This window comes from Neovison vison, chromosome 9 (genome assembly GCF_020171115.1).
Source record: "Neovison vison isolate M4711 chromosome 9, ASM_NN_V1, whole genome shotgun sequence".
NCBI lineage: Eukaryota > Metazoa > Chordata > Mammalia > Carnivora > Mustelidae > Neogale > Neogale vison.
The window spans coordinates 9,982,101-10,006,179 of NC_058099.1; the positions used below are offsets into that span (position 1 = coordinate 9,982,101).

General features: G+C 53.3%; 2 protein-coding genes across 7 annotated transcripts in view; one reads left to right on the forward strand and one right to left on the reverse strand.

Annotated features, from left to right (window-relative positions):
• GOLGA1 (golgin A1) overlaps window positions 1-15,468 on the forward strand; it is a 47,744-nt gene extending 32,276 nt beyond the window's left edge. For all 6 annotated transcript variants that reach the window (XM_044264922.1, XM_044264927.1, XM_044264924.1 and 3 more), the window contains 9 exons: window positions 115-210; window positions 6,107-6,196; window positions 7,185-7,287; window positions 7,411-7,568; window positions 8,056-8,199; window positions 11,479-11,538; window positions 12,089-12,259; window positions 12,731-12,817; window positions 13,297-15,468. In XM_044264922.1, the coding sequence (XP_044120857.1) occupies window positions 115-210; window positions 6,107-6,196; window positions 7,185-7,287; window positions 7,411-7,568; window positions 8,056-8,199; window positions 11,479-11,538; window positions 12,089-12,259; window positions 12,731-12,817; window positions 13,297-13,377 (990 nt within the window). In that variant the 3' untranslated portion in view covers window positions 13,378-15,468. The remainder of the gene's footprint in view (window positions 1-114; window positions 211-6,106; window positions 6,197-7,184; window positions 7,288-7,410; window positions 7,569-8,055; window positions 8,200-11,478; window positions 11,539-12,088; window positions 12,260-12,730; window positions 12,818-13,296) is intronic.
• Window positions 15,469-16,210: 742 nt separating this feature from the next.
• ARPC5L (actin related protein 2/3 complex subunit 5 like) lies at window positions 16,211-23,538 on the reverse strand. The gene is made up of 4 exons (XM_044264928.1): window positions 23,249-23,538; window positions 19,073-19,145; window positions 17,982-18,158; window positions 16,211-17,024 (listed from the first exon to the last, which is right to left on the reverse strand). Exons 1-4 carry the CDS (start codon window positions 23,395-23,397, stop codon window positions 16,962-16,964), a joined length of 462 nt encoding a protein of 153 aa, XP_044120863.1. The 5' UTR covers window positions 23,398-23,538; the 3' UTR covers window positions 16,211-16,961.
• Window positions 23,539-24,079: the final 541 nt, after the last annotated feature.

Consider the following 24,079-nt stretch of genomic DNA (forward strand, 5'->3'; position numbering starts at 1 on the left):
CTATCAAATAAATAAATTAAAAAAAAAAAAAAAAGGCTCCGTGTCTGTAGGACGGTGCCCTGGGGAAATAGGGTAAAACCTTTTCTTCTCACACATGCTTTTCTCAATTTACAGAGACAGCTGGAGCAAGAAAACGCAGCCCTCAAAGAAAGTAAGAATGAATGTGAATGTTCTTTACAACACCACCAGCTTGAGCTGAAGAAGCTAAAGGTATTTATCTGGTGGCACCAGCGTGTCATGGCAGTGGCCTGTCTTTTACGTGTGTGTTCCGGGCAGCCCAGGGAACATTCTGTACTCCCAAGTGGAGAGGGCGTGAACTAGCATTTGTTCAACAGTTCTCTTAGACATTTGCTGGAAATTGTCACCTCATTAATTCCTCTCAGTGACGCAGGATGGTAGGAAGAATTAGGCTCATTTTGCACTTAATGTCATTTGAGGCTCTGAGGAGAAGTTATTTGTCCAAGTTCTGTGGTTAGTTCGAAGCGATGCTGGTCTGACTTCACTCAGCCCGCTCCCCCTCTGGGTCACCATCCACATGGCCTGAAAGTCATGCCGTCAGCACCAGTGTCATTGAGCTTTCCCGTGGGACCAGGGAAGCAAGAGGTCGTAAGGACCTTACCCGTTTCTGTCGGAGGCCATGTGTAGAGATGAAGGGACAGTCTGCTGGACTGTCCCTTTCCCTCCTGAGAACTTGGCGCTTTCATCAGACGTCGCCCGCGTCTCTGCCTGGACATAACTGGATGCAAAGGAAAGGGAGTTTCTGCCGCTTCCGTAGAGGCCTCCAGGCTCCTCTGTCCCATTTCAAAGGAGCCCTTAGATGATGGATCATTGCAGTGCTTGCCCAACTCGGTCATGACCCGGGGATCTTGTGGGCCTTTTGGCAGAGGCCTCCTCAGAACATCCCCCGCTGCGGGTCTGCATGAAGTACGCGTTCAGAGCAGTCTCGACTGCATGAGGCCGCTGCTCGGGCAGAGGCACCGAACCGTGGGAAGCCTGTGCCTTGGGGTCCGAGCTGTTTCCATGTGTTCCTTCAGCAGACCTTGGAGTACGGGTAGTAACCAATCTAGATGCTGGGACAGGAGCAAAACAGGCAGAACTTGACCCCTGCGGAGCCTATAACTGGAGGCGGCAGCCAATCCGTGGTCCTGGATGTTGCGGAGAGTAAGCAGAGTGAGGGACAGAGTAGGGAGGAGGGGGCTCTTGTAAACAGGGGGGTTAGGGAGGGCGACAGTGGTATTTGAGCACAAGCCCTGAGTCATGTGGTGTGCACGTTTGGGAAGGGAATAGTCCAGACTGAAGAAATAGCAAATAGAAAATCTCTGAGGCAGAAAAAAGCTTAGTTTGTTCCAAGAACAGCACAAAGGTCGGTGTGGCTGCCGGTCAGTTGGCTGCGGAAGAGCAAGACGAGAGCAGGCAGGCAGGGAAGTAGTTGCAAGTGTTAAGCAAAAAACGTGCTGGAAGAAGTTTCGTGCAGCGTTTTGTTGTGTTTGGTTTTGGTGAGCAGCAAAGTTTATTGAGCGACGATACAAAGCTCCTGAAGAAGGATGGGGCCTGAGAGGGTTGAGGGAGATGTTTTGTATTAAAACAATTACTCTGGCTCTTTGTAGAAAAATGTTCTGGAAAGGAAGCAAGTAGAGAAGGAGGAAGACCTGTTAGGAGGCTCAGATATCAAATCACTTACTATGTTTAAGGGCATAAAGGACAAAATTGAAAATTTCAGCAGAGATTTGGAAATTACTCTAAAAGACAGTAGTGTTTAAAGGGAAACAATTAGAACGTGAGAACCATAGCCTGTAGAGCTGGAACAAAGAACGTGGTAGACTCCAAAAGGGCACACGGAAGCTTCGGAGGTAATGAATATTTTCACGGTTTTTATGGTGGTGATGGCTTCACCTGAACTCACCACATTGTGCAGGTGGTGTTAGTTATATTTCAGGAAGGTTATTTTAAAAAAACAATACGTTTTAAAAAAATATGTTTAAGAGCCAATTAGAACTTGAGAGAATTGGAGCACCTGAGTGGCTCAGTGGGTTAAGCCGCTGCCTTCAGCTCAGGTCATGATCTCAGGGTCCTGGGATCGAGCCCCACATTGGGCTCTCTGCTCAGCAGGGAGCCTGCTTCCTCCTCTCTCTCTGCCTGTCTCTCTGCCTGCTTGTGATCTCTGTCTGTCAAATAAATAAATAAAATTTAAAAAAAAAAAAAAAAAAAGGACTCGAGAGAATTAGTGAAGTGGAAGGAAGGACAGAGAGAAACACAGAAAAGGCAGGATTAAAGACGGGATCCTGGGGGGCCCTGGTCAGTGGGAGCTCAGAGGGGAATGCACAGGTGAGACTGAAGCAGTTATTTTTTTTTAAAGATTTTATTTAGTATTTAAAAAGATTTAAAGAAGATTTGTATTTATTTTAGAGAAAGCTGGCAGGAGCTGAGGGGAGAGGCGGGGGGGGGAGAAGCAGACTCGCTGCCGAGCTGGGAGACCAATGTGGGACTCGATCCCAGGACCCTGGGATCATTACCTGAGTGAAGGCAGATGCTTAACCGACTGAGCGACCCAGGCATCCGTATTTATTTATTTTAGAGGAAAAAAGAGCAGGGAGAGCGGCAGAGGGAGAGAGAATCCCAGGTGGACTTAGTGCTGAGCACAGAGCCCGATGCTGGGCTCGATCTCACAACCCTGAGATCATGACCTGAGTGGAAATCAAGAGTTGGACGCTTAACTGACTGAACCCCCATGCGCTCTGAGACCAAAGCAGTTATTGAAGTGATAATAGCTAAGAAGTTTCTAAACTGCTGAAAGCTGTCAAGTCACAGGCACAGGTGTGAGGATTCTTACAAATCCAAGTAGGGTGAATGGAAGTGCTAGAGAGCATCGTTCAGGTGAAGGAAAATTCTAGGTAGACCCAGGTAAGATGTAAGGCGGTAAGAAAGAATGAGGACAATGATCATTGCAACTAATGTACACAAGAAGAAACGGAAAATCTGTCCTGCCGTGTGTCCATCATGGTCCAGTCAGGGGAAAGAACCATACCGGTTATTTGAGAATTTATATTCTCATGTAAGGTTTTCACAGAAACAGTTACAAGCTATCACAAAGGTAGCCACTGCAAGAATGGCTACAACTTAGGGAACAAAGCAAAGAAGGTGGAATTATGGGGCGCCTGGGTGGCTCAGTGGGTTAAGCCTCTGCCTTCAGCTCAGGTCACAGTCTCAGAATCCTGGGATGGAGCCCTGCATCAGGCTCTGTGCTCAGCGGGGAGCCTGCTTCCCCCTCTCTCTCTGCCTGCCTCTCTGCCTGCTTGTGATTGCTGTCAAATAAATAAATAAAATCTTCCCCCCAAAAGGTGGAATTATTAGGAATTAAGACAAAGAGCCCCGTAGATCTGACACACAGACCTCTGAGCGAGGGACGCTGTTGAGTGTGTGCCTGGTGTGTGTCGGAGGAACAAGGCAGAGAATGAAGTCAGCCCCACTCTTGGGAAAAACCTGCTGCCTCAGGACAAAATTGCTGCTGCCCGTGAAGCAGCCTTGCTCACAGAAACCGAAGCTGACAGGGGAAGCCCGTCTTGTGCTCTGTCCCGGTGCCTTCCAGGCTCCCTCGAGCTCCTCCTGTTGGCGGAGACTCATACGGAACCAGCTCGATGAGCAGAAGTGGGGTTTGCTGGGTCCCGGGCATAGCAGGGCAAAGCAGAATATAAAAGGGGGAGCGAGGTCGGTAGGCAGTAACTTGAAAAACCAGCACACACACAGGTTGTTAGGAAGTGTGGTTCATTTTCGTACGCTTGGGGAATGTTCTCAATATCTTAGATTTCTAGTTTAATAGCATTATAGTCAGATAACACACACACTGATTTCAGTTCTTTGATATTTACTGAGGCTTGTTTTATGACCCAGCCTGTAGTCTGTCTGGGGAAATATTTCAGCGCCCTGCGGCTGGGAGGGGAAAGCATTCTCTAAGTGCCCCTTAGATCAAGTTGGGTGAAAGTATTGTCCAAGTCTCTGTGTTTTCTGATTTTTCTTTTTTGTCTTCCTGTTCCATCAGTTAGTAAGGGTGGCATGCGGATTCTTCCAGCTATGATCACGGATTTGTCTCTTTTTCTCTTTCATTCTGCCGATCTCTGCTTCAGGTGTTCGGAAGCACTATTTTTAGGTGCATACATATTTAGAATTCCCTCCGGGAAGGCATTCCCAGGTGCAGAGAGCTGCTGGAGGCGGGGAGCCCGGTGACAGGCGCCAGGCTGAGCAGTGCCCGGGGCCTGAGTCCCACAGTCCTGGGCCGGGTGTGGCTCTGTGGCCGCAGTGTGGACCTCACAGCCATGTGGCCTCCGTTCTGCGTGCCAGCTGGCCCCTCACTGGCTGGTTCTTGAGGGATTCTAGTTTCCTTTTTCTTTTTTTTAAACCGAACCTGTTCCCCCTTGCCTTCAAGAGGATTAGCCTGAGGGCCCAGTGTGCCCCGAGGAAGAGTGCCCCGGGCGGTGCCTGGCAGGGAGGGGCTTGGAGTCCAGTTCCTGCCCTCGTCTGCTTTCCTGGCCTTCGCTCAGTCGGCCTGCCGGCCCTCTCAGACACGGGCGGCCAGAGCTCCCTGCTCACTCTCCCCAGAAAAAGCTTCTGCCCTCTGCCCCCACAGGGCCAGGGTTTCAAAGCTGCATCTCCTGCGTCAACAGAGCCACCTCTGATGAGGAGGGGTGTTGTCTGCGGGTGGGGCAGGGTCCCTCCGCTTGAACTCAGGCACCCGTTGTTCTCGTCTTTACTAGAGATGGACTCAACGGAAGGTCAGTTCTGACAACTCCATGGTTGGAGCCAGAACGCCCCTGGCCAGGAGGCTGGCCTCTCCTTCCATGAACCAACTTGTAACAGCATCAGTGGAAAGGGAAGTGTCAGTAGGGGAGATAAGTAGCTCCCAGAACCAGAAAGACCTGTCCGACAGGAACCAAGGGGTGTGGGGCCTCAGGTCTCTTTTCTCCCTGTGTCGTGCTGTGTCCTGCCCTGTCAGTTACCCAAGCTGTTGGCCTTGCTTCTCCACGATGCCCACTGTGGCCAACAAATTGAGTGGACATCACCATAGCAGCTCCAAGCTGGTAACATGCCAGCTCCGGAAAGAGGGCTTCTCCCCTGAGGCTTCACCTTCTAAAAAAGGCGTCTGATATAACAAGGAACTTTGGTCCCTCTGAGGAGACAGAGCCTCCCGTTGGACAGGTCAGTTTGGCCAGGGGCTGCAGTACTGTGATTGGCCAGGTCTGAACCACATGCTTATCTCGGTAGCCACAAGATGGGCGTCTGGGTACTGGCAGCCCTACCAACACCACCTGGAGCTGCAGGGTGGAAGCGGGGAGGAACAGTGATGAGGCTCTTCCCCCCAGAAATGCCGGTGCTCCTGGGTTGACCGGAAAAACAAACTTCTCTGACCAGAACAAAGGCACCTGAGAAGTCTGGGGACTGAGCAGTGAGCCCGGCTTCTGTCGCAGGAAAGAGGACTGCTCTGTTTGTCCGGAGATAGTTCCTGTGCTCTGGGGAAGGCTGAGGAGGCAGCCCTGGTCCACGTAGGAGATATTCTGGGCGGCGGAGTCTGAGCTCAGGCAGATGCAGGCTTGCAGCCCGGCTGTCCGCTAGCTGTGGGACCGCAGGCACATGAACCTCGCAGAGCCTTTTTCTGTTCTATAAAATAGATAATTTTGATGAGTTTGTGGCATTTTGTCCTATTACAGTTCAGTAATTGCTTCTTATTTTTCCCGTAATTGGGTCGCTCTAGTCCGTTCAGTTGGGATTAGGAGTCTTTCTTCTTGTCCTGTGTTGATTTCATTAGACCAGTTCTTCTCTTCGGGTTCTCAGTCCCCTAACCTTGGCCCAGGATCTGATGGTTGACCCAGGGGATAACCAACCCCCTGCAGTGTGCCCATCTGCGGAGAGGCTGGTGGGTTGCCCAGCAGGACAGTTCCTGAAGGGATACAGAAGGCATTGCGGGGAGAGGGCAGCCCGGGCGCCTGGAGAAGCCAAGACGAACGTTAATCTGGCCCTGTAAGACCGTATCCTTGATGGGCTTCAGGTAGCGCACAGCTAAAAACTGTGAAACGAGTTTTGAGATGCAGTCTCCTGTCTGTTTTCTGTATCGTAGGAAGAATGGAGCCAAAGAGAAATCGTGAGTGTGGCCATGGCTCAAGCCCTGGACGAGGTGCGGAAGCAGAGGGAGGAGCTCCAGCAGCAGGTAGCCCCTCCGGACGCGGGGGTGTGAGCCCTGGAGTGGGGTGTGCCAGCCTCAGTAGACCAGCCTCCCTCCCTGTGTGTCCAGGACACGCAATGGGGCTGGACCTAGGTCTCAGGAATGCCATCCACTGAGTGATTCCCCTGAGGTCTCTAGAAAGGTAGGAGAAAAGTGTTATAAAGAAAGCCTCACCCCACAGGATAGGCCTTTTTTGATTTTTGATGGTCAGTTATTGTTCTTAAGCTTACCTGGCGAAAAGTCATATCCGGGTATCTACTGTGCTCTAATTTTTTAAAATTTTTTTTAAGATTTTATTTATTTGACAAAGAGTACAAGTAGGCAGAGCAGCAGGCAGAGGCCGAGGGAGAGGGAAAAGCAGACTCCCTGCTGAGCAGGGAGCCCAATGCGGGGCTCAGTCCCAGGACCCTGGGATCATGACCCGAGCTGAAGGCAGCCGCTTAACCCGACTGAGCCACCCAGGTTCCCCATTATTGGACTCTTAATTCTGTGAGGGGGCCATCACTGGCCGCAGGCCCCCAAGACCGCATAATACAGTTGAGCTGTCAGTGGGAAGGGTGGGAAATGCCTTCTTTTTCAGACAGACTTAGTGTCAGGTCCCAGACCTGGTAGTTAATGGGCCCTAAGCCTTCAGTAAGTCCTTAACAAATGTGAGTCTTACTTGCCTCTGGAAAGGCTTTAGGATAATTACACCTTTCAGGGGGTATATCAAATGCCGGCCATGTGGCAGGCAGTCAGGACCCAGAAGGCCAGGCAGGACAGCCACATATCCGGGAGGCCCAGCATAGGCCAGGTGGGCAGCGGCCCCAAGAGTGCCCAGACCAGCAGAGCTGAGCTGGCAGGTGTTCCAGGCTATGGACTGCAGGGAGGGACTCACGGGGCCCCTTCCACGGGTAGGGGAAAAGTAGAGATTCCTTCTGGGGGAGACAGGGTGACTGCTGCCAACCACGTCCTGTTGGTCTTTCTGTCCAAGGCTGCTGACCTCACAGCTGTCGTAGAGGAGAAGGAGCAGACTCTGCAGGAAAAAACCCAGGTGATTCTCCAGAAAGAGCAGGAGATTTTCCAGCTGAAGAAAGGTGAGGAGTTTTCCCGTCGAGCCTTCTGACCTGCTCCCACCTGGTGCCCCTGCCCGGAAGTGGCCTACGCAGGAAGCGGCGTGGAGTCACCTGGCTGACGGTGCCCCCCCACCCCCGGCCTAGGTCACGACTCTGCCCTGTCGCAGATGCACCAGCTGCAGAGTGAACTGGAGGCCCTGCAGAGCCTGAGGGCGGAGGAGGCCGAGGCTGCTGCTGCGGACGACGTGCTGAGGCTGCCCAGCCCGGACCAGGGCTTGGCGCTGTCGGTGCCCGAGCCACACGTAAGTCCCCACCGGAGCCATGAGCCGGGCATGGTGGCCACAGTGTGCGCTGCAGCAGGACACGTGGCTGACCGCTGTAGTTGGCCACGAGGAGGCGGGAAGATGTCGGGGTTGGGGGGGATGCGAGGGTTGGAATTACAGGAAGGCACAGCTGGTGCTCACTAGTTCCGGGCTGTGGGGCAGGTCACTGCCCTGTGCTCTAGCTTCCTGTCTTTAAAGTGGAGGTGCTTAACTCACTGAGAGCTCGTGGGTGTCGAGGAGCCCATCAGATGTGGCAGCACGTGTCAGGGCTCAGATGTTAGAGCACGCTCGTGCGGCGAAAGCTGATTGTCCCTCTGGGAGGCACTGGACGGGATCGCCAAGGTTCAGGTGTGGTTCCTGGCCAGCTGCCTGTTCGAGCTCATCAGTCCACACCTCTGGAACTTTCCCATGGACCTTTGGCTTAACTTGACCATTACCTTGTCCTGGCTCTCAACTTGCTGTCTAGGTAACCTCAAGGGCCACGGGGGGCCCCGTGTACCAGCTTCCAGCAGCAGAGGGAATCCCAAACGGCGAGGTGGGTGTCATGGACCTAGGGCAGCTACAGAAGGAAAAACAGGACTTGGAGCAGCAACTTCTGGAGAAAAATAAGGTGAGGGCGCTGTCTGGCTCAGCTGTTGATCTCCCTGCACTGTCCCTGTATTTGTGCGGAAAACTGTCCAGTCCTTTTCTAGAGAGTTTGTGGATGCCCCGGGCACGTCTCGGGGGAGATCTCACCTCTTCAGCAGAAGGCCTTCTTCCTGGATTTCCTCCTGCGCTGCCTTCCTTTCACACCTCCCCCGACTAGAGATCATGTACAGTGTCAGAGCGTGAGCAGTAGTGACTTCAGATGTTCGCAGCCACCTCTGCTGTCACCAGTGGGTCCTATTGGACCAGACCCCTTACCTCCCACTTCCTTTCCACGGCCATGGAATGACCCAGTGAGGCCTGACTTCGAGTGGTTTTACCGGGGGGGAAGGGGTGTTGGGGACAAAAGGAAAGTGTCCGTTAGCTGTCCTGTACATTTCTGGTATTGGCAGAGGCTTAATAAATGTCATGACTCCATCCACCCTGCGAGCGCGGGGTCTTGTTCCATCCTGCCTGCCAAGGGCCCTGGGAAGTCACGTGTGCTCACTGCTCATTGCTCAGCCTCCAGTGTGTGATGGTGGGGATTTTTTTAGATCTTTATCAAAAGGAGAAAGTGCTCATTCCCTCTCCCTCTCTCTCGCATGCACACGTTTAATCTTAGTATGAAATATCGAATACAGAAAAGCGAACAAACAGCATGATGTGCCCCCCGGGCCCAGCCCTCCGACCCCCTCTCTCCTGGCAGTCAGTCCCTTGCTGCGCGCTGCAGGCTTTGCACCCTTCCCGCAAGCCCAGGTGCTCCCAGGGACCCTAGATCGTTGCTGTACCTCTGCGGCAGTGTCTAAAAACATCTGAAAATTAAACCACCCAAAGCCAAACTTCAGACTCACCGTGCTGCCACCCTTGAGCTCAGTAAGTGTGAAAAGTAAAACTCGTGGTATCATTCTCAACCCTTGTGTCTCCTCCACGAGCAACAGCCACACTCTTAGCCAGTCCTTGGGCTCTTCTTTCAAACTGCACCCAAACTGAGCTGCTCCCCATACCCCTCACTGCTGCCACCCAAGGTCAGGTTACCATGGTCTCTCCCCTCCAGTCTGGTGTTGGGCTTCTAACTGGTTTCCCTGTCACCCCACAAATCCATCCCTCTGATGACTTCTTCTACGAAAGCCTAGTCTTTGCAGTGGCCCACAAAGCCCTGTGCGGTTTGACCCTTTAGTACTCCTTTTACTGCACCCCCTCTGCCGTCCCCAGCACTCCCTCTTAGCCATACTGACCTTGCCTTTCTGTGAATGTTAAGCACCCTCCTGCCTCAGGGCCTTTGCACTTTCTGAGCCTTCTGTCTGGAAGATTTTTCCTGCAATTCCCTTACTTCCTTCATGATGTCGTTTTGTCAAGGCGTCTTCCCTGCTACCCTTGGCAGCCCTCACTACCGGAAGTACCTCCTGTCCCCTTACCTCGCTCTTTCTCTCCATGCTTCTTAATACCTTCTGATGTACTAAATACTAGTTATTGGCACTTTTCCCTCCTGAGAGCAGACATTTTTCTCATTTTCCTTATTGTTTTTTCCCAGCCTCCAGGTAGGTGTCTGCCACTAATAGTAGGGACTCAGTCGGTATCTGTTAGTTGAATTAGTCCATGAGCCAAAAGCCTAAAAAATCAGGTAATATAAAATAGCAAATGTACTTTCAAATGAGTGCCCAGGCTCTTGGTTAGCCAAGAGAATAACAGACTGAAACAGCACATTTCCATTTATAAAATAGAGTGTTTAGAGCACATTTAATGTGCTTGACAGAAGCTGAGCCTCTCACAGAGCCGTCTCACTCTGGGCAGAGACTGTGGACATACCTCTGGAGAAAGCAGAGCTGACCATCGCTTTAAAAGTGGAGGCTCAGGGCACCTCGGTGGCTCAGTTGGTTAAGTGACTGCCTTCGGCTCAGGTCATGCAATCAAGTCCCACATTGGGCTCATAAATGAATAAAATCTTTAAAAAAAAAAACAAAAAATAAAGTGGAGGCTCAGCCTAGGGCATCCCCTAGAGTTACTCTCACATTTAAAGTTAAAATTGAGGGGACACCTGACAGGTTTAGTTGGTGGACCATGTGACTGTTGATCTCAGGGTCATGAGTTCAAGCCCTACCTTGGGCATAGAACTTACCAAAAAAAAAAAAAAAAAAAAAAAGGAAAACTGTGGAAAGGTGTGAAAACTGATAAATGAAAAACACTATTTAAAATTCTAGCTACTGGGGTGCCTGAGTGGCTCAGTCAGTTAAGCATCTGCCTGGGGCCCACGTCATGATCCCAGGGTGTTTGCTGCTCCCTCTGCCCCTCCCCCCAACTCATTGATTCTCTCTTTCCCTCTCTCTATCAAAAATAAGTAAATTTTTTAAAAAACAGAAACGAAATTCTAGCTACTCACCCCAAGATTGGTGACATAGACTAGAAATCCACAGGAAAAACTAATGTTGATGTTACAGTTGTGAGACTTGGGTTAACATTTTTTTCTTGTATTGCTGATCATACAGTAAGTGCTTTCGTTGGGAAAACAGAGGTTAGCCTAGTGATCAGTGGAGTGTGTAACAAATTACACTTAAGGCTGGACACTAATTAAATTCACTAAAAAGAAAATTTAAAGAACAGATAAGGACAAAAAAAACTATGATCTGTTACACTGTTAAAAATAAGCATAAAAATTATGGTACTTCAGGCGAGCAGTGATACGGGATCATGGCACAGAATTATAATTCTGAAGAACAAAATGTTCTGGGGCGCCTGGGTGGCTCAATGGGTTAGGCCTCTGCCTTTAGCTCAGGTCATGATCCCAGAGTCCTGGGATCGAGCCCCGCATCGGGCTCTCTGCTCAGCGGGGAGCCTGCTTCCCCCCTCTCTCTGCCTACTTGTGATCTCTGTCAAATAAATTAATAAATAATCTTATTAAAAAAGAAAAAGAACAAAATGTTCTGTCCAGAGGGGTTTCCAACTGCACTCCCTCCAGAGGCAGGCCCCAGAAACCATCCGGTGGGCTGAGGCCCTGTGAGGAGGCTAGGGCAGCCTGAGTGCTCCACAGAGGGGGTATGATAGTGGCCTTTGTGGGGCGTGGTGAGCATGTGCGTGCAGAACAGCCGGGGAGGAGCCCCAGGCCTGCAGGTGTGACAACGCAAGCCTCTTGGGAGACAGGGCAGCATCTTAGAACAGATACATGGGGCCCCAAGGCAGCAGCTGGCTGTTCTGTTGTCCTTTGCACTTTAAGAGTGGCGACATGTGCATTTAACAAATGGTGTCTTGTCGGGGCGGGGCTTTGTCTCAGACCATAAAGCAAATGCAGCAGAGGATGCTGGAACTCAGAAAGACTCTCCAGAAGGAACTGGTAAGTGCCCCTCTTCTACCTCATGCCTGTTGAAGCCCACCCATCCCCACTGATGGCAAGAGGCTTCTGGAAAGCCAGACGGTGGCTGGTGGGACAACGGCCCTGCCAGCTTGAACAGGCCTCTGCCAAGTAGCTGTGGGACTGTGGGCACGTGGCGTCCTTGCTCGAGCCTGTTGGTGCTCTTGAGAAGTCGGTGACGTGATCGTGCGCCGCGCGTGGACGGGACGGTGCCAGGCCCAGACTAGAGGAGCAGCGCCTCTGCCCTTTGTGGGGTGCTCCCTGCCCCTGAGGTGTCCTGACCCGGGTAAAGGAAATGTCTGAACGTCCCCTGATGACCTCTCCTTCATCAGCGGCCACCCCAGCTGGAGGGGCCGAGCCTTCCTCGGGCCCAGAAGGCACTCCCTGCCTATGGGGGGCCCTGTCATGCTGCCCTGCGCTGGGCCTGGTAAAGGAACAGCCCGTGGTCATCGTGTGGGCCCTGGGGATCTCCCGGGGGGTTTTCACACCTGACTCGGGGGTTCAGTGTAGCATCTTTCCTTTGGGTTTTCAGAAAATCAGACCCGACAACGAGCTCTTTGAAGTCCGGGACAAGCCTGGCCCTGAGATGTCGAACATGGCTCCTTCTGTCACGAACAGCGCAGACCTGACTGATGCCCGCGAGATCAACTTTGAATACCTAAAGCACGTGGTTCTGAAATTCATGTCCTGTCGGGAATCTGAGGTAGAGGCTTCTGAGTCGCCTGTGGGGGTATGGAGTGCCCGGCTCATTGGTCCGAGCCTTGCGTGGCCTCCCCCAAGTCCGTTTCTTTCTTCCTCTCCCACATTCCGATTTGCCCGCCAGTGTGGATGCCTCGTGCTTTCCCCAGCTGGCCGTGACCCGCTGACCGCAGCGCGCGCTGGGAGGCCGAGGGGGGTTGGGTGCTGAGTCCCGGGAGCTGAAGCGGCCCCACATTCCTGCACCTGCTGAAGAGCAGGGCCGCGGCTGCGGGGATGTCCTGGGGGTCGCGCCAGCTCCCGGAGGTAAAGATGGAGGGGAGAAGAACGGGTCATTGTGGTCAGACCGGGGAAAGCCCAACTTGGCCCTAAGCGAAGCTGGCGGGAGTGGACCTGGGAAGCGCTGCCATTTAGGGCCCCCGACCACCCTGCTCTGCCCCCACCAGGGCCCACGGCAGCAAAACTTTCTTTGTTCCAGGCTTTTCACCTTATAAAAGCTGTGTCAGTGTTGCTGAACTTCTCACAAGAGGAAGAGAACATGCTCAAAGAAACCCTGGAGTATAAGGTAGGTCTCCGCGGGCTCATAGAAAACTGGAGTTACAGCCCAGTGCTGGGGCGGCCGCGAGCTCCCCTGAGGATGCACTTGATTCCTGCGCACACGGCCCCGCCGCGCCCCGCCAACGGGTGTGGGGCTGTCCCGGACACTGTCACTGACGCATCTGACATCCACAGCCCCAGGTCTGGCCTGGCATCCAGACTTTAAAAAAAAATACAACATTCAGAAGGTACGTGCCGAAGGGATAGAACAAAAATACATTTCAAGGCAGAATTACCTCCGGTTCCATCACCTGGTTCTGGTCAAGTCCATGTTCTCCGGCTCCCCTCGCGTCCTCAGAACAGGCTCGGGGCTCCGCAGACCAGTCAGTGCGAGCAGCGTCTTCACCGCGAGCTCCCGCGGGGCGTGGGGGTGCCACAGGGCGGCCTTCGGGCTTCCTCTGCCCCTCACCCCGGTGCTCACCTCGGCCCCTTCTGTTTCAAACACAGATGTCGTGGTTTGGGTCCAAGCCAGCCCCCAAGGGCAGCATCCGGCCCTCCATCTCCAACCCTCGGATACCCTGGTCCTAGATGGAGCTATCGACAGGCGAGCGCCACGCGGTGACACTTTTTCTGTGAAAAGAACACTGACACACCAGTCCGGGTGGGTTTTTAATCACTGTAACTGCAGTATTTTGTACAAGCGTCAAAACATTGTTTACAAGACTTAAGGCCGCCTTCCCGGCAGACGGACCCGAGCCTCGGAGCTGGCGGACCCAGTGTCCGTGCGCTCACCGAGCCGGAGGGTCCTGGCGCGCCCCACATCTCCCCAGCGCTGCTTGCATCCCAGCTCTGGCCGCTGCCCGTCTGCGCCGGGGCCGCCGAGTGTCCGCGTTCGCGCTTGAAGCTGCAGCGGCCGCCTCGGGCAGGGAGGAGGCCTGGTCCAGCCCGGGGAGATGGCTCCGGGCGTGAAGGCGGCCCGTCGGAGTGGTGGTGGCCGGCCTGCCCCGCCTGCTTCGGCCGCACACAGCAGCTCGCTGGGCTGGGCTTTCCCGGTTAGCATGTTTGGGGTTGATGAGCTAGAAGAGGCTTTTTAACCCTTCCTCTCAAGAAAACATTATTTCACCTTGTTTCCCAAACCACCCAGAGCTTTAGGCGTGCACATCTCTAAGGTATTCTGGGGCCAGGGTGGACTCCTACATATGCAACTCTGACAGTATCTCACCTTACTGAGGAGAACTAGCAAATCTATAAAAAAGATTCTTAGTACCAAATACACTCAATTGCCTTTTTAATGAATGTACTTGTCTTGGATAGGTTGCTGGTAAACCATTTTAAACTATTTTTTATAGCTAAAGTTCTTCGCTATTATAAACATGTCTCTGTATTATAAAATCCATTTAACTGGTGTTCTTGAAGGCAAATCAGAGCATCAAGAGGAAACTATTTCTAGGATTGGGACGCCTCTCCCTTTTTTAATTTCACTAGCATTCTGTGGTCTCTGCTTCCCTCTGAAGCAGTGGTGGTATTTCGTTTGCTTTGCTTTTAACTCCGTGTTGTAAGACTGAGCAAATGCTAATCCCGTTTGCTGTGGTTAAGGACCGTCTGCTCCATTCAGGGGAAGCCGTCGTGGTCCCCTCCATCCTCGACCAAAACATCGCCTGGTATGTGGAGCCACCCCCTCTCCCCCCAACCCATGCCCCTACCCCTGCATATTTAAGCCAACACTACATTCCGGCCTCCAGACAGCCCCCCACTGGCCATAGTGCATGACAGCAGACCAGTGGCTCTGGCAGGGACCCTGAAAACTTGTTCTCTTACTAAGGAAAGGGGAACGTGCTTGCACTGGAGAATACACAATATGGACTCCCAAGAGAGTGCTCATTGATTACGTTTGACCCAAGTTTCACTGGTTGCAGAGTTAATAACAGGAGCTCCTAAATTTATTTTCAGTTAGCCAATGATGTAAAGTTACGTTTCTCAAAAATGCATAGGGTTAAAATACGTAAAATATAATCTCACGGGAAAACAGGGATAAGCCGAGTAAATGTACCACAGGTCCGCAGACCCGGAAGAACCCAGCAAGGGCAGCATCACCGTCCTCTCAGCTCGGCTCTGCCGCCCTCCTGATCTCCAGTCACCTACCTCCCCCCGTGGCTCCTCCCTGCACGTGGCTCTCCTTTGTTTAGAATATTAGTTTTCCTTTATCTGGTGGGGACACAAGATAGGAATTGCTTCTGTTCTGTAATTGTGGTAAGAGGTGGCTTCTCCAGCTGTTCCAGGAGTCTCCCCACGTTGGGTGGCTCAGGGCTTCCCAGCGGCTCCGAGACAGCGACAGCGCAGGGGGGTCCCCTGTTGACTCCACTGTGGCCTCCCTGCCCACAGGCCCCCCGCAGCTTTCACTCGGCCTGGACTAGCTAAGGGAGGCTTCATTCTGAGTAGGCTTTCCTCCTGCATGTCGAATCTCCTTCAGCTTTAAGAGGAAGAGTGGAGTAAATATTCCAAGTGATTCAATGCACTTTTACTTGTATAAAATGTTCTGTGATACAGTGTGTATAGCCCTTTATATGAGCATCGGAGTTGGATCACTCTCCATGTTGTAAATAGGACTTGTACTATCTAAGACTGCTGTAGAAAATTCATTTGTGGTGTCACTTTTTGATTAAAGCTCTTTAATCGAGATGCAGCTTCAGTGGATTTTGCTTGAGTCTGGTGTATCAGTATTTGACTAAGGAAATTTTAGTGCTTTGTGTCTCCTATTTAATGCTCTGAGGCAAATTTCCTGGACTACGAAACAGACCTTCCAGTTTGGTGAGCAGAGGTGTGGGGAGAGCAGCGAGCTTGGAGAGCGTAGAAGCTCCGTGTCCTTTCCCCTTACGCTCCCAAGTGCGTCTCTTGCATCTGGCTGTTGCTGGAAGTACAGAAAGGGGAGCGAGGGGAGATGGCTATAGAACATTTGTCTTTCGGAAAGCACTTCCACCCCGGATTTAGGTAAATATATGTGATTTAATGAAGGCAGCAGCCTAGTCCTACCTCCCAGGAATGGTGGAGGTTCTGCAGAGGAATTGGAAGGATTGTGTCACTTTGGTCAATGTCTTCTCTCCGAGAAGCACATCAGTGGGGTCCCTTAACGGAACGCAGACTGCGGTTCCATGTGCTTAGAAGGTTACAAACATATCCTGCTCTTCAAAGCAGCTGGCTGTTAGTGGTTATGGGAACAAAATGTTCCTTTTGTATCTAGAGGCTGATGGTACCTGTTTCTGGCTTTTAATCCTTTTAAAAAAATTTGTCAGCATTTCAGTAAGGGTGTTCCTGCCACAGAGCCCCAGCCAGCGTCAGGAGATGGTGACCAGGCCCTTCTGGGGCACACGCCCAAAAGACTCCACATGTAGTCACACAAACTTAAAGACTTTAAAAGCCTAGATCAATTGAATGTTTAGTACTTTATTAAATAAGCTTCAAAATTACATACAAATCAAAGGAGTAAATCCAATAAATAGTTGTCCGCCAAACTCTGTCCCCACAGCAGCCCGCAGCACGGAGCCCAGGCCGGAGATACTGCGGCGGCAAGAGGGCCGGACGCCACGCTCACTCCCCGGACCGGCTCTGCGGGGCACGCCCACCCCCACATCAGTTTCTCATTCATTACCATCCCATTCCGTACTCACTTTACATACATGAAACACACCGCAAAGTACATACTAATAAGCCAAGAGCTTTATTGATGCAGCAGGCACTTTACAATGAATCCAAGAGAGCCCGTCTTCTCTGGGAAGACGGGGCGTCTGTACAAACCCTCAACGTTTTACTACTTCAAAAACACAAGCTCTCCTTTGACCACAGCCCTTGGATCTGTACCTGCCTCGATGGTCCGTCCCCCACGTGAAACAGGCAGAGCACACAGGTTTACCCGACCAACGCCGGCCAGCCGCTCTGGTAGACAGTCACGTCAGTTCTGTTACTCGTGGACAAAGGCATAGACTATCAGATCCTGCAAAGGATTTAGGAAACAGACGAGTTCTCCCTTCACCTTGAAAATAAAATACACTTCAGCGGATGCATGTCCTGAAATACTTTAGTTGGAAGTTTCTAAGAAGATGGTCCACTGGCAATCCCTTCTTCATCAGCCTGTGCATCCAAAATTCTTCTCAAGGTAACATGAGTCCTTTTATTTTTTAAACAGTCTTTCTTGCTGTAAGAACTCTTATAATGGAGCCTAGTCCTCCTACTGCTAACGCCTGTGGGGGCAGGAAAAGGAAAGGAGTCAAATGAGACCTGGCTGACCCAGGGGGAGCCCAGCTTGCTGGGGGACATGGGACCCATCACAGCTGCCTCCCCGAGCCCTCCTTAGAAATGCCAACAGGGCTCAGCACCAAGTCGCCTTAAAGGGACCAAAGTCCTGGCCTCCACAGCAGGCACCCAGCTTGCTCAGTCCCTAAGTCGCACAGCCACCACCCCCTCCCCAAGCCCTGTTCACCTTCTGGCCGAGCAGGCACAGCACGCCCAGCAACACGACCAAAGGCCACTGCAGCCCAGCACCGAGGCTGCCCAAGCGGCTGAGCCCCCGGAACTCAACAGAGCCTCTGGGGAAGGCCTGGTGTCAGTAGTAGCCTGGCCTGCGATAATGACGAGCAGGCTGCCCCTAGCTCCGCAACGGGGAAGCTGGCTGGCTGAAATGCCGTGCTCTCGTAAGGACCTGAGCAGAGGACAGGCACAGCTCTTCGTGCTTCCGGTGGCTCAAAGCCCTATTCAGTGAACATCCGGGTTTCTGCCACTGCCCCCTCCGACCTGGTGAGGCCAAGGCCAGAGCAGGAATCCCTGAGAGTCCGCTGGAGGGCTCCGCCTGCATTCCATCCCTGTGACCTGCCCCCCCGCCGCCCACCACCACAAAGAAGCTGCCTCCCTCCCACCTGGGACTCCCTGTCTGTCTCCCATGCCATGTCCCCTGACCCCAGGACATGCCTGGCACAAATCAGCAGCTAAAGCAACTGGAACTCGCAGAACCAGGGAACCCCTACCAGGTGCTGCCACGGGAGAAGCGAGTGGGCGTCCTAGGTTAAGGTGTAAGCCCCTTACCCTCCAACGCCTAGCACGCTGTCCGTGTTGGTCCCGGAACCTCTGGCCTCCTGACATCAAACCCTGGGGCAGGGGCCAGGCGGGCACAGGCCACCTGTGCGGGCAGCGTGCTCACGTACCTTTTCATGCCACTGGAGTAACACTGCGCTGCTGTTTTCTGTGGGCTTCTCAAAGCCTTTATAAATGTACTTCATTAGCAAGTCAATGCCATTTCTGTCCAGAGACTGGACGGCCTGCTCAATTTCACTGCTCTTAAAGTTCGTGAGCACTTTCAGCACCACGCCCTGGGCTCGTTCCTGTGAAGCAGAGAGAAAGGGAGTGACGCCCGGAGCCCAAGCCCAGGCACACCCACGCCCTCCCAGACAGGCACAGAAATGCCAAACCGAGTGTCAGAACTCTTAGAAACACTGTCCCCTTTCTCATTTATCTGGGACGGTTACAATGTGAGTGGCCGCTAAGTTATTCCACGTCTTTGGGGGAGAGTAGGTGGTCTACGGGAGAGAAGCGTCCCTGCTCCTGAGGACACCTGCAAGGCTCAGGCTCCCCAAGATCCCAACCGTGGAGATCGGTTTTCTTAACAGGTCCAAGAAGAGCTGCAGCTCCCCTCTGCGTTCACCCCAGTAAGAGAGGGGCCATTTCCCTCCACCTGAGAGGTGCATCCATGGCTTACGTCAAGATGCTACCACAAGACAGCAAAACCCCCGCTTCAGAGAGACCCCTTTCCCTGGAGCAAACTTTTGACGGCTTTTAAACTGGTGTGATGTGATAAAGCAGGATCCTATCTTCTCAACGTTTGAAAAGGCAGGAAATCCTAAAAGCACTGAATATCCTTACGCAAGTAAAGCCTATTCGATAACCTTGAAAGCCAAACCACTGCTAAGTCCCACGGGGCAAGCTAATTTATAGTTTTGCTAAGCAGCAAGGGCTGGGTCGACTTCTCGCCCCAGGAAGCCCTGGGGAGGCGAGATTGTTTCTTTGGGGAGCTTTTACTATAAACGCAGACAGGCCTGATGGCAGGAGTGCCAGGAGGCTGCCATGGAAGCGCTGCCCAGCGCCAACTCACTCCCTCAGGAGAGCCTCGCTGAGGCGGACGCACAACAGACGCCTGTGTGGAGCCCCGCGGAGCCCTCACTCAGCTGCGACACAGACCGTCACGGTCACGGCCCCAGGCCCGGTGGCACCCGGCAAAGCCCAGCTGCACCCCCTTTACCTTCACGGCCTGATTCTTGGTGTTGACGGGAGAGTTCCGCAAGGCGGCGTGGAAGGCCCGAAGCATGTCCCCTGTGCATCACCACCGGTTAAGGACGGTTCGGCTCAAGCATGCCCACACCTTTGTTCACAAACTCATTTCAAGAACAGCTTGAGAGAGAGGACTCAAACAACATCCCCATGCCCCCTCCCCTGAGCCCCACTGCAGATGTCAGGTGTGGCCAGAGCCCAGTGAGAGAGCGGCCTGTAGCTCCCCAGCACCACACCAAGAGCAGAGGGCCCCTCTACTGTGCAAGGCTGCTCCTTCCGCCGCCCCCAAAACGCATTTGGACACTCCTTCCCTCCCACCCTAGAAGGCAGGAGCAAAGCAAGTGCCCTGTCGGAGTGACCCACGATAGAGGCTGACTGAGCCCACTGGCACCTGCTCCGTCCTGGGCACCGGGTCTGCCCTGGGGCTCCTCGCCACGCTGCTGCGAGGCTGGCGCTCCCACCTGTTCGTTCTCAAAAGGGAAGGACAAAGGCACAAATGGAGATCTCCTAACGCTTAATCCAAAGTTTTACCAATGCCACTGCTAAAGAAATTAAGATGTCCTAAAATTGCTATCTTTCAAGACCCGCCCGGGTGTGTGACATCCCAACTACTACTAGAAGGGAGATTTATTAATCTAAAAGTTTTTCCCCAAAATACGAGTCAATCTGCCCCACTTCCCTCAACCTCAGTTGCAATCCTGACACATTCTTTGCTGAGGTCTGAATGCACAGCACTGACAAGAAAATGACAATCTGGGTTAGGTCCCCAAAGGTGACACCTATTTTAAACTGAATTACATCAGCCAACTTTCATTTCCTCATCTGAAACACTGGCTTCAGCCAAAAAGCTTCAAAAATAGAACAAGGAATGGCTTCTGCCCAATCAGGTCTCTACTCCTGGTTGTGCAGCGATACCTACGTGTGAATGGAGCCTCCGGAGAAAAGCCCCGTCCCTTCCTCCCTTATGTGGGCTCCATCCTGACTGTGCTGGGCCCACACCACCCAAGGGCCACACCCGCTGAGCTCCCCACCCCCTGCCGGGCCCGATCCACCTTCTACAACGGAGAGGCAGCCCACCCCCTGTCGCTGCTGGCTTTGGAACTCCCTCTCCTTGGCCAGGCAAGGGCCAGTCTGGTATCAGCCACTGATAACTTCTACCTTGGCACTGTTTTCGGATTTGGCGTCCCAGAGCAATACACAGTCTCAGCGGCTTAGTAGGAAACGGAGGCCGGCTCTCCCCACGAACCAGCGTGGCTGGCAAACAGAATCTTCGAGGGATAGATGGGGGGTCCCTAGTCCACGGGGGCAAAAAGTCACTGCTTTAGTTACCTCGGTAGTGCCAGTCCACCAAGCATCCGCCATAGGTGTTGATGGATACAGGCCCTTCAGCAGCTTGGGGAGAACCGGGGAGCAGGGAGTGCACAGCGCGTGTCAGGCTGGGCCCCAGGTTCAGCTTACAGAACATGCTGTGGAGGCTGGGGACTGCTGCCCCTCATCTCTAGGTCAGGGTTTCTCAACCACAGCGCTTTTCACATTTCAGACCACATGGCCGGCGTGAAGTCTGTCCTGTACGCTCACTGCACTGTATTTAGCAGCAACCCTGGCCTCTGCCCACTAGATCCCAGCAGCGTCCCCCAAGTCGGGACAATCAAAATGTCTCCAAACAGTGCCAGATTTCTTCAGGGGGAGGAGAGAGTGCAAAATTATTCAAAACCACTGCTTTGGACACACTGCTTTTGGTTTCTGAGACCAGAAGGTTCTTCAGTGAGGAAGAAAAGGAATGGATATTTAAACTCCCTACAAGGTCTCAGCTCCTGTGCCAGGTGCTTGCACATGTCATCTCAATACTGCTACCAACACTCCGGGACAAGAATCATTATTCTCATTTGAAAGGCAATGAATCTGAGGCTCAGAGAAGGAAAATGACTTCCCCAATGTCAAAAAGGTAAGCTGTCCAGCTGGCGTTCAAATCCAAGTGTGCCCAACTCCAAAGCTAAATTCTCTACCAAATCCCCTACTGTTGTTCTACCCAAAGACCCAAACTACAGTCCAGGATACTTGCTGCGTGCCCAACACTGTGAAGCCTCTGCAAGGTTGTTGTGATGCTCCCACGGAACCTGTAAGGGCAGCCTTGTTCCCCTCCTGTTCACGGGAGAGGATGCTGAGGTTCAGACAGGGTATGAGGTCATGCAACTATAGCACAACAGAGTTAGATCTGCATGGATACATGGCCCATGTTCTAGTTCATCGGAGTGATTTCCTACCATGACTCAATTCCCTAAACGACAGTAAGACAGGCCTCCTCCTCCCTTCCTTCCCCCACTCCAATTAATCAATCTCTATCCCTAATCCTCTGGCCTCGGTTCTAAGCTCCTAGCAGCCTACTCTATAGTTTAAATTCGGTGATCTAATAGAAGTCCAATTCCTGGCACATGGTAGGGACTCAGAAAATACCAGTTCCTTCCTCCTCCCTCCCTGGGCTCCACATGTGCCAGGATTTCAGTTCTCGTTGCTAACCTCCCTTTCACCAATCCCGAGGTAGACAGTCTATGGTAACAAGGTTTCTGACACTGTCACTAGTGGAGAAACAGCCACCAACTCAATGTGCTAAACCTCAGCCTCCAATTAGCCTCAAGGAACCTGTCATGAGTCAGGGGATGTACCAGGAGATGACCTGCAACAAGTATCTGTAGCACCAGGACCAAGACAGCAGATAACCACTCTGTTCTCCCCATCTGGGGATGATCCTGGCCACAGACCCAACCCTGGAGCCTTTTTGGTACTGCTTGTCCATAAGCCACGTCCTGCACCAGGCTGCAGAATCAATCTTCCCTCGTGAGGGTCCTTCTCATGACCCCACTTCATCAATGGGGTAAGCAGGGTGGTCCTGATGGGGCAGGAAATACAGGGGTTGAATCCCCACCTTTGAAAGCACATTCCTGTTCAAACAAAGTCTGGTTTTTGTCTCAAAGGCACACTGGAGGAACCCCGCAGGACTCCACCCTAAGGTAGTCCTCAGGCCTGCCTTCCCAAGGTGAGTCAACTGCTTAAACACCCAGAACCTGATTTATATACAGCATCAGCCTCCGACCCTGCCCTGGCAAGTGCGGGGGAGGGGCAGGCACTTCCTGTAACACCATTTGAATAGAGAAAAATCCTTCCTGTGAGAATAAGTTAGTTTCCTGTGCTCAAACTGCTAAGGGACCAAGCAGGCTGTGACAACCACCTCTATTTTTAATCCTGTTTTCTAAATGCCTGCCTTATGCGGCCACAAGAATAGTCATTTCCAGTCATGAGGTTCTACTTTTACATTTCACTTGGTGCTGTCTGGATTTTCTTAGCTCTCAACTACCAGTTCTTCCCGGCTTCCCGCACAAGAAGGCTATTTCAGGGAGGGAGCCAAAAGTGACTTCTTGAACGTGGCTGAGACCATCAAGCTCCACAGCCCAGGGTGTTCACAGGAAACCGAGAACAGGTGAAAAAGAGTGGCATTAAGCCAGAGGTCAGACTCCTTCTGGGGTGGGAGGTGCACAATCTCTCACCTCAGGGCTGGACTAAGGCTCCAGCCTTCGCTCCCCCTTGGTTCCTTTCTACCCCCTCAGCCATCCACGCACCGACCTTCATGTGCTGCTGCAAGCCGGCCCAAGAGGACTGTGCCCGGGAGCCCTCTAGGCCGCTCAATTACTCAGCGGGGCTCACCTCGGCCCCTCCCGCCCATCTAGCTCGAGAATGGCCCCATTTCCTGAAAGGGAGGGATGGAGTGAAGGGGAGCCAAACGCACAGTCTGAGGGGATAAGGAGACAGAGGGGGAGAAAAGAGGGCAGGCCTCGCGGTAGAGTGAGGAGCCTGCGGGGCTGCCAGGGTGTCGGGCGTGCTTCTGGGGCTGGTGAGCCCGCGGGTCCAACCGGGGCTAGGCGCCGCGCTGAGGGAGGATCCGGGGTCCGGAGCCCGGGACAAGGGGAGCCCGGGACAAGAGGAGTGGGAAGACCGGGTGAGAGGAAAGGGGGGTTACCCGCAGTAAGGGAACCTGGCCCGAGGGGGACCGGATGGGAAGGGACTTGAGAGACGGACCTCAGGGGCCCGGGGGTGAGAGGAGTACGGAGACCGGCCTGAGGGGCGCCCGGGCCGCCGCGCTGGGTAAGGATATTGCCGCAGAAGGCCGTCCACCTCGCTGGGGTCCGGGCCTGGCTCGCCCGCAGCCGCCGCCGCCTCCTCCTGCTCGTCCACGAATTTGTTCTCGTCAAACTCGTCGATGTCCACCCGACGGAAGCGCGAGGACAGCGTGTTCCGGGCCATGGCGGGGACTCGGCGCCCGCTCAGCCGGCTCCGCTCTGGGTCCGACCTCGGCTCTACCCAGCTCGGCACCGGCTCAGGCTCGGGGGCGGGAAGCGGCCGCCCGGCGCCTCCTCCACCTCCTCCGCGCGCAGACGCCGCCGCCCGCCCACTTCCGGGCTACGCCGGAACCGGAAAAGCCGGTGGGAGGGAGGGGCGGGGCCTGGGGGAGTGGCTGGAAGCACTGGAGAATCCGCCTGATAATCAACCAGACGGCGCGCAGTCCGAGCCTCCTCCTTGGGGAACTTCATTTTTGCGATCTGAGGAGCGGGCACTCTGTCGCCGCGCAGACGGAGCATCGTGGACATCATAACTGCGCTCGGCTTCCCTCCTGAATCCGAGGAACTCCTGGTACTGGAAGGGACCTGTGCGGACACAGCCGCGGACCCGGTGGGTCATCATTGCCCAGATTGAGGGTGCACGGGCCCCCAGGAGAAGGCTCCCGGCTCTGCTTGTCGAGTGCTGGGCAGACTTCTTTGAGAAAATAATCTTCGAGCTGAAGCCCGAGTAGTTCTTACAGCTCCAGGAGTGACGGGGTGAGGGACCCTAATTCTCGGATTTTAGGAAACTTGAACGCCACCCAGACCTCGGAGGAAGTTGCCTCTGCCTTGTACAAGTGACTTTGTTGTTAACGGACTGGGAGACT

Excerpts from the sequence above, each read along its gene's own strand:
- ARPC5L (XM_044264928.1), bottom strand. The coding sequence starts at position 23,397 with ATGGCCCGGAACACGCTGTCCTCGCGCTTCCGTCGGGTGGACATCGAC. Across the intron at positions 18,159-19,072 it reads CCAAGAATCAGGCCGTGAAG|GAACGAGCCCAGGGCGTGGT; the intron begins GTAAAGGGGGTG and ends TCTGCTTCACAG. Across the intron at positions 17,025-17,981 it reads TACTCCAGTGGCATGAAAAG|GCGTTAGCAGTAGGAGGACT; the intron begins GTACGTGAGCAC and ends CTGCCCCCACAG.